This window comes from Caretta caretta, chromosome 8 (assembly GCF_965140235.1).
Source record: "Caretta caretta isolate rCarCar2 chromosome 8, rCarCar1.hap1, whole genome shotgun sequence".
NCBI classification, from domain to species: domain Eukaryota; kingdom Metazoa; phylum Chordata; order Testudines; family Cheloniidae; genus Caretta; species Caretta caretta.
Genome location: NC_134213.1, coordinates 15,175,404 through 15,185,272, shown reverse-complemented (window position 1 = coordinate 15,185,272; position 9,869 = coordinate 15,175,404). Strand labels below are relative to the sequence as shown.

Below are 9,869 nucleotides of genomic sequence, written 5' to 3'. Positions count from 1 at the left end.
GAACCTCTAGAATATCTCCTGCACCACTCCCCTCTGAGACCCTGATGCATGATTCTTTTTGGGAAAAGGGGGGAATGGCTGGGGTGCCCCATGGCTACATTGGGCTGTGGGCAGCCAGCATATGTTAGAGCTGGGGAAGGGGATCTCACAGAGTTAACAGTTCATTCAGCGAAAACTCCATTGCAATTCTGATCTGTTCCATTTGGCATTGCAGGACGCTTCTCTTGAGGTGGATCCTTACATGAGTCCAGTTGTGGGCACCACATTTCAGGAAAGATGTGGACAAATTGGAGAAAGTCCAGAGCAACAACTCAGCTATAATGAATGAGAGACAGGAAACTGACAGTACCACTTTATTTTGTATTTCATACAAACGCTCTCCCCCAAATGCTTTACAGAGTTAAATAATAGAGTTAACAGACACGTGCGGTATTTACAAGGTTCATTCTTGTCACTAGCCTGGTAAGGCAGGTAGAACAGCAGTCTGGTTTTAGTCACTTGTTACAAGACAAATAATGTGAGCAAAATGGAATCAGTCCAGAAACTAATTTACCACAGGATATTATTGTGTGAGGTGGCTCCGTTTTTAAGCTACTCAGGGGAGCAAATGAGTTGATTACTCATAAGAAAGAGTGGCCATGAGACAAGTGTATGGAAATTTTGATTTGTGGGAACTTATTTTCAAATGAAAACAGAGGTAGGTTTGAATCCCTAAGGTCAGATCTTGCCAGCACTGTTATTTATATAACAGCTAAATGAGACCACTGAGGATGCCTAAGTGAATGGTTTGCTTGATTTATACATTCAAACACAAGGGTAATGAAGCAATTTACGAATGTCTAAGGTGTGCCTCATGTTTGTGTCACAACACATCTGAAGAGTGTGCTGGACACCTGCAGTGTGAAAAACCGCCTTACAAATGGAGCTGAACAGAAGATACAGGTGCTGGAAAGTGATAGATGGCTCAACCTGACAATTACGTCGTTCTCACAACAATACATTTGGAAAAGCTAGGTAGGCCAGTCTCGTAGTACTCTTCCTCCTGCCCAGTCAAGCCTGTACTCAATCCTGTTTGTTCAGAAACGTCCATGTTCTGCTCTATGTCACTATGCTTCTGACTTATTGCCAGGTCCCCATCTGATTATCGTTACACATGCCTACATGGCATTAACTATTATTCTCTGTTGCCACAAATATTTGAATAATGAGAAAATGGGTAAGGGCCTGAAGAGGATGGTTGACTATTTATTTCTCTGTGGGAACCAGAAGGATGTAAAGTGTCTGTTGCGAGCCAAGCAAATCCAATGGGCTTACATGTTTGTGTCCGTATCTGATGATATTACACAATGGGTTTCTGAGAGAGGGCACTTACAACAAGGGAAAATGACTTTTCAATTTTAAATCTTGGTGTTTGATTAAAAAGATACTTCATGCTTCCTTCCCAACTTCCATCTGAGTTATGTCAAGGTGCTTGACAACAACCCTGCGAAGAAGTCTTACACTCATCGTATACATAGGGAAACCGAGGCAGGGAGCGGGGTTAAGAGACTTGCCTCAGGTCCCACAGGAAGCCTATGGCACGACTGGTAGCACGCCTCAATTTTTTTTCTCCTAGTTCTGGACTACCATGACTTCTCATTTAGCAGACAATTAGCTAAAGGGCACATGAGAAAATGAACATGGACTTTTAAGGAGAGCAATAAAACTAGAGGAAATGAACCACAAGCAATATTTATAGACGAAGTGCAAAGAGATCAATTGTTAGCGATGATACATCAGCACGTAAAAACCCGAACAAACCCCAAAAACAGATAAGGCAGGCACCCACTTCACAAAACATATTATAACCAATTAACCTGGGCCCAGTAATGTACGAGGTTAAAAAACTAAGTAGAAATGAACATGAATGACAATTGCGAAGTAATAAGCTTCCAGTAGTGGCGGGCAAACATAGTGCAATAATATTTTATACTTGATTAGGAGTTTAGTAGTACAGCTAATCATTTACAGTTGCCCAAAGTATTTATGTTCAGATGGTCCAACTCCTTAAGAAAGGCTAAGCATACATAAAGGGAGAACTAGACTCAGCTATCTATGTGACAGAACCCCCTTACGTTACCTGTACCTTAATAATTAAACCCGATCCTCACTGAAGGGAGTTGCAAGCCATGGTGTGGATGGATTTACAGACCTGATGCAGGTTTTGATGGTGAGTACAGGAGATAAAAGGGGGAAAGGTATTTTCCATTACCAGGAAAAACACATGGGGCTAAGGGACAGCGCATCAATGCCATAGCCTTTTGTCTCTTGGGATGAACTCTGGGTTCAAATCCTGAGCAGATCACAAGCGAAAACAAGCTACTGTCTAAACCACATTATAAAACTACTTCACCATTCTGCAGGATGGGTAACTTTTGTTTGGGGGAAGTTCAGGCCTGGCATGGAAGGTGCATTGTTGGTCAGGATTAAACTGCATAACTGTGAAGAAAAAAAACCCAGCCAGCCAGCCCTTATTTATCAAAATGTCAAGCTTTAAGCAGTGCTATTAGGCTCTCACTTCCACTAGCATCACTGTAATCACTGATCCACTGAATGCATGAAACAAAAGCGAGAATGGATATGCTGTCAGCTGGAATGACCCTCACTCTCTCACACAGAGAGATGCCCTCACCCTGCCACCAGAAGAATTCCTGCAAATGAGTTAGACATACATGAACAGTAGCAGCCTTATATTTATGAATTACCAGACTTGTCTGTGCTGCTGCTAGGTGGCATCTGGACTCAGGATTTCTTGACCCTGGCTTCTCATGCAGCCTGCCAATACTGCAGCACATTCAGCACTAGGAAAATTTGAATACCAGCGCTATGCCAGCAACCGGTTTCACCAATACAGGGTTAACCATGTGTCCCACTCTAGCAGGCCAACCTCCCTCCTGTGATCCATCATAGCGTCAAACAGAATAAAGAATATGCCACTCAAACCCTCACAGCCTCTCCGTTTCACAGTGTGATGTAGCAGCCATAGGAAGGACGATTTCTACAGGTGATTTCTACGCCTAACACTAGCCAATAGATCTTTTTTTTCTGACCTTCTTCCAGGACCCCATTTCTCAGACCCCTTTTAGGGAAAACAGACAGGAGAAAGAGGGGCAGGCCGGTTGCCCCATCTATACTGTTTTGTGCCTGTCCAGAAGAGGCAGCTGTGTATCAGAGTGTTTTGCATTCCTCACAATTCTCTGCACTGAAAGGGGGGGGGGAGGGGGAGAAGTAGGGGAAAGGGGCTACTGCTCCTAGGCAGAAATAGCACCCCCCATCTGATAGTAACTCGTTCTGGTATTGAGAAATAATGCTGTCCTGGGCTGTACAATTCAAACCACAACACCACACTCTTTGCTGGGGAGTGATCAAAACCTATGATTTGCCCAGGACGGAACTGAATGCTTGCACTGAATGTTTTACTAGTAGCCGTGTGGCACGCCGAGGGGGGGTCTTGTGTTTCTCAGAGTTACTGTTGATGCTCTTTAACTGCCAAGAAAAAGGCCAGAACTATAACCAGGATACGGTAACCCTGGCAACCATGCAGTTCAACGTTCGGCTTTCCGACACAGAAAAAAGGTGATTTGTTTTCTGCTCGGTTTTTAAACTACGCCTACAGTTCAAAAGGTCGGATATTCCAGCAAGCGGAAGGTCTCCAACCCCCACTGATCCCAAAGGGAGTTGGGGGAACTATAGTCCACCAGTTTTCAGTGGAATGCACTGAACTCTATCTGAAGTGCAAATTCAATTCATAGGGGTGCCTAGTGTATGGTGGTTATTGGGGCAACTGCATCCTACTGCCTCTTCCGGTGGGAGAGATCAGCAGCAGGACACATGACCTTTCTAAAAGAAAAATGTTTCCAGGCTTCTTATTTTTAATGTGCTGGTAATGCAGGGGTAAGGTTTCCAAAGCAGTGCATGGGGGAAATTGGCCACATGGCTTCCATTAGCATGAGTGGTACTCAAGCAGCCAAATCTCAGCTCACGGCTTACAAACGGCCCAACGTTCAGCCAATACTGGATGTCAGATGCCGTTCCAGCAGGATGCCCAAGGAAAATAAAACCCTCCAAACACCAGAACAAAACATCTCTCCCGACAAAACCAAACATTTCCCCAAAACAAACGGGAAACAAAATCTTGTAAATGGCTTAGGTTTGCGCTGAGCAGCAGTGGGTCTGAATCTGCTCCCACTCACTCTAGACCAGGAAGAATGAACTCAGCAGCTGCATTTACCAGTTCTGGTGCAACTTTCTAAGTTCTTGATGGATTTTGCTATTGGTTCCACAGCTGTGAAATTACAGAGAGCCAGAATGGCAGGTAGTTTTAAGAGCTGCTGTACAATCCTAGGGGCCACTGAAAACAGCAAAAGCTGGATCAGACCTATGATGAACAAAAACAAAGACACCCTTTGCAGGAGGGCGAACAAGGCAGTCAAACATAGGAGCTGAAGACCAATTCAGGAATCAGCCAGGCAGCCCAATACTATGTCACGGTCCTAAGCATTAGATGCCAGAGAATTCCAGGAACTAAAAGCAAACAGAAAAGCAAACCTTATAGCAGAATGTAGGTGCACGGTGCCTTTTTGATTCTTTTTGATTGAAACCTGGATCAGGTCTGCAGATCAGGTCAGTGCCATGTCATGTAACTAGTGAATTTCACGGTGACTACTTTTTAAAAAGATCATTTTTGCACAGGACAGTCATCTCTGCTTAATATCAGATCTTGTATGAAACTCTTTCCACCCCACCACTGTGCTGCATTGCAGGAACATAGCTTCCACCTGGTCTCAATTTTTTAGCACTCAGAGTCACAGAGCAATGTGTTACAGAAAGGTATAGATCTAAAGCAATGCAATAAAAGTTAGTTTCTCTTGTTAAAGTGCCTTATTTCCTTTGAGCTTTTAAAATGTTTTCCTTACATTTTAAAATGAAGAGAAAAAAAAAGAATACTGGTTTTATATGAAACATAGTAGAAAATTAATCAATACTTACACAGATCTTGGACAAGGCCATGGCAGAACTTATTTAAAAACCCAGCATGACAACCCAAAAGCAGAGCGTCAAAAGGAAGGAAAAAACCTGTTCATATGCTTTCAACACCATCCCCTTGAGATCCCCAGAGTAAACCGCTTTATCTCTGAATAGGCATTTTACTGAGACGCTAGTAATCGGAGTTGATTACAGACATATTTTAAAACTAGTGGCGTGCGTGTGGGCGGGCGAGTTGCCTTATGACCTCTCCAGGAATAGAGTATGCACTTAGACAAGTTCGACTTTCGCGTTTGGATAAACAGCGACAACATCATATCCTTCGGGGGGCTTAACCCTTTCCTTCGCGTGTGTTTCGCAGTACAGCTGCTCCTCGATGAAGAAATATCCCCTCTGCTTCAGGTTTAGGCCACAGTCATTGCACATGAAACATTCTGGGTGGTAGAGCTTGTCCCGAGCTTTGACAATGGTCCCTCTGTCAAGTGTAGGAGAGAAGACGGATTACAGACCAAGCTGATGTCAAAAGCCACAGCGAGTGCACTCTGGAGCAGTTTGTTCCACTGCCCAGCATAGCAAAGAAACACGAAAGTAAATGGCATTTAGTGACATTTTGAAGATATTGTTTGACCCCTGCAAACTCTTCTGCCTCAGTCCCTGATACCCACCTTGTTCCCCCTGCTGGCCGTCTAAAATCCCACTGTGAAAATCCTCTCCCTCAGCCACTGCTCTGATCATCTTGACCTCTCCTTCAAGGGCCCAGTCCTGCTTCCACTGATGCCAGTACCAAAATCCTTGTTAACATCAGTGCCTGAAGCCCTGGACTGGCTCCCTACTGCCTTCTGCATCGAGTTCTCCTCAGCTTCAAGGTGCTGCTCAACTCTCCTCTCCATCATGGTTCCCAGAGCTTCTTTTACCCCACCCACACCTCTCACCTGATCCTCCTCTTTGCTTCCTTCTCCCATGCCCGTCTCCACAACACCTCCCACATGGTCACCGTTGCCTGGGACACCCTTCCCATCCCAGTGTGGCACTTCTGCATCCGCTCCTTCTTTACAGCCTTCCTTGAAAACCCATTTCTTTCTCAAAGCCTATCAGCATTAGGCTGTCCCTCCACCCCCGCCCCTCAAGAGCCCAGATGGATGAGGGAATATCTTTTACTGGACCAACTTATGTTAGTAAACTTCTGTAATAAAAGATATTGCCTCCCCCACGTTGCTGACTTTTGTCTGTCTGTTGAGGGACCATGTCTCCTCCACGTTCTGTACAGTGCAGATCACACAGATGCTGATCAACAACCATTCAGTTGATTTCAAGGTTGTTGGGAGCGGGGGGGTGCGGGGCGGTGCCCTGCACCTCCTAGGAGACACTTGGCACCTTCCAGAATTGGACTTGAAGGGGATGTACATGGTAAGCCCTTTCCTACTCTTGTGGGTTGTTGCCTGACAGCCTGAATTCCTTACCCCACGCCTTGGCACGACGCTGGATCTGGAGCAATGGTTCTAAACCTATTTACCATTGTGAGCTGCAAGCCCACAGGCTGCAGGTTGAGAACCACTGGTCTGGAGTATCCACATTCAGCCAGGATGATGGCAAGGAGACCTGTCTGTGAGAGCAGGGAGCCATCCCCATAGCCTACAGCATCAGCCCTTTCACATGCTAATGTAATAAAATAACTGCCTACGCAAGCCATTTCTGGGAGATCTCCCACCATTGCACCTCCCCTGTGATAAGAATGATGAAAACGAACACGGACAGTGCACAGGAACTTTTACCATGTTGTCAGCAAGCCCCGCTCGAACTTACTCGAACTGGTGTGCTGGTAAAAATGCCTGTATTCTGCATACCACATTGCAACAGTGGGAGCTTTCTCAAAAAAACCTCCCCAAAAACAACCCACCGCCGCAAGGCTAGTCAAGTAGACAAAGCCCTGCAGACTCTGGAGTCATCCACCAGGACTGAACCCAGCAACTTCAGCATGAAAAACACTGTCCTCTTCCACTTGAGCCAAATGAGATCTCGGTTCGTTGTGGGATAATAAAAGGGTGGTAATAATTTCTGGGACCACTCACATGCATTAGGCCAGTATATTACAATAAGCATGGTAAAATCATGCGCATCAGTAGAAATCCCGGTTACATCACGGCACTGGTCATATTTCTTTGCATCTTGAAAAGGCAACCCAGACTGTACTGGGGAATGTCACCTCATTCCGATTTTTTTATCTTGTGTACAGGTCTGGCTAGCAAAAAAATAGGAAGACTTGGAGGACTCTGCTGTAAATATTAATAGAGCCACTTCTAATAGATGAATACCACAATAGAGGTCTTGTGACTACGTTAATCGGCCTGCTCCATTGCATGTTGTTATTGACCTCGAATGCTATGGAGAGATCATGTACTTACACGATCCCATTTCCACATCTGGTGCACTCAGGAAGCATCTGCAATCCAGACATGGCACCACCGAGTTTTGATACTGGAGATTTGATGTTTCTTGGGCCAGTCAGCCGGTCGAGTTTTTCACCTGCCAAGAGTTTTGAAAAGACACAGATTAAAAGCTGACCTCTATTTTAGAGGAGAGATGTGATACCTGGGAAAACATGATATACATATTGCAACAGAAAACTCTTCTTGCAATTTGCGTAACAAAGAAAATGGTGGGACCAATCAGACTTTAGCAAATTCAGCATTTAAGTTCATAGAACACTGATAGGCCTCACATAAATCCATGGTACATCATAATGAAGCCAGCAGGGTCAGTAACTAACTGCTCAGAATGGTAGCAATGAAATGGCTGAAATATAACCATTGATTACCACATCACCATTTAATCGTACATCCTCAACAATCTAAACAGACCCCCATCAATCTAAACAGACCAGGGCTGAATTTGTTTGAGAGATTTTTTTGGGAGCTAAGAGGCAGAGATGGGGAGAGAAAAGCACACTGATGAAATCATAGAGGAGCAGAACAGAGGGAGTGGGTTCTATCTGAGTAAGATTAGATGTACTGTTTTTTTATATCTATGACCAGTCAAAGAGAAAAAGATTAAAACCTTTTGGAGCACAGGGAAAACCAAAAGAAGAAATAAACCAAACAATAACACAGTTAAGTGTATTTTTCTTCTTAGGAGATGTATTTGTTTTATTACATCTGTCGTGAGTAAGGAAGACTTTTGTGAGCCGAAAACAAAAGTAAATCAGCATGTTAGAAGCTGACTTTTTTCTTGGCATTAAGTTTTGTTTTACATCGGAGATCAGCCAAACTAAAAGGAAGCAATGAAAGCTTTATGCATAGTAACTGGTGCACTCTCTCATACGTGTGTGTGTGTGTGCATATATATATATAGCAAGAGAGTGTATACAAATAGTGAGTGTTTATATATATATATACACACACACACACACACAAACACTCACATGGATACATGTACATTGCCAAAAACTGAAAAACTTAACAACATACATGACTAACTGTGAGATTTTCCAGAATCCCCTGTCACCCACCAGATCACAGTTGCAATTTTGAATATACTCATCCAAGCCCCCATTCAGCAAAGAACTTTAAGCATGATTAATTTTAGGCACATGCTTAAATTTCATTGACCTCCATGGGACTTTAGCATGTGCTTACGTGCTGTGCTGAATAGGAGTAAGTACTCACCACACGGCTACTTTGGAGCTTTAATAGCTTTAATTCTGTCCTAAAGTGCTTAATACAGCTTTAAAAAATTCTGTGTATATAAAAGTTCATTCTTAGCATTTTTGATCAATCAGGGTATCATTCCTCCAGGCTGTTTACTGAACGTGTCCCTATTGTTATAAACAGATTCACACAGTATTTCTGACTTGCATTACTCAGTGGTGCTTCCCTTTCTTTTTGCTGAGAATTCATTTTCCCAAATGATTTGGGGATGAGAGAAGCACCTCCTCTTCCCTTTTAGAATAAGGACGTAACAGGTAGGACAACTTGCTTTGCTTTCAACCCAGAAAGACAGATCAGTGCATTTCAGCTCTAGCAGTTACCAGCATGACTGTACTTTCATCCTTGTAGAAACTGTTTGCCTTTAATGTAGAGAAGGCTATTCAATTATAGAATTAAGAAGTGAGCAAAGGACCCAAAAAACTCTCTCCCTCCCAAAGTCAGGGTTTTTTTGGGGGAGGGCCTTTTAATCATTTCTCTGTCTTTGCACAGTGACAGTCTTAGCCATTGACACTGAGCCAAAGCATGATAGTGCTCATGATTTTACCATCAAACAACTAAGATCATGAAAACCAAACTCCCTCCCAGCCCCCCATGAGTAAAACACAATGTTAATGATTTCAGAAGACTTGGAATAAGACAGCCCCTTGCTCTATGCGCAACTGACTGCCCAAGCAACCCACTGAGACTGTTAAGCCAAAGAGGCCTCCAGTGTGTTTGGTTGGACTCAAGCAAAACTCGTTTGCTGAGATTTTCTGTGGAGCATGGACTGACACAATCAAGGTCAGACCTCACAGCACTGAGAGATGCTGTATTTGAGCTATTCATATATTCATTTGCCAGTTTTTAAAATATCACCCTACACTTGAAGCTGCTCTTATTCCTAAACTAGGGAACTGGGATGATTTCGACAGAGGTGGGGATAGAGAAAGAGATTTTAAAACAAGGTAGGATCTTCAAAACTCTCACCAGAATGCTAGGTCCTTTCCCTCTGTTTCTGCAGACACAGAGCCCCACAATAATTTATGTTCCTCAGCTAGGCAGCTACTAACTTTAACTAAACATTCTTGTCTACGCTTTGTGGTTAGAGGGCTCATCTTTCATGGTTGAGGGGCACCCATTGAGGCAACTGTTATGTTTCTT

General features: G+C 43.7%; 1 protein-coding gene across 1 annotated transcript in view; it reads right to left on the bottom strand.

Annotated features, from left to right (window-relative positions):
* Window positions 1-337: 337 nt before the first annotated feature.
* Window positions 338-9,869, bottom strand: part of PDLIM4 (PDZ and LIM domain 4) — a 101,292-nt gene continuing 91,760 nt past the window's right edge. Inside the window, exons 6-7 of the mRNA XM_048862527.2 lie at window positions 7,428-7,548; window positions 338-5,500 (exon numbers count right to left, since the gene is read on the bottom strand). Coding sequence (XP_048718484.1) covers window positions 5,296-5,500; window positions 7,428-7,548 — 326 coding nt within the window. The 3' untranslated portion in view covers window positions 338-5,295. The remainder of the gene's footprint in view (window positions 5,501-7,427; window positions 7,549-9,869) is intronic.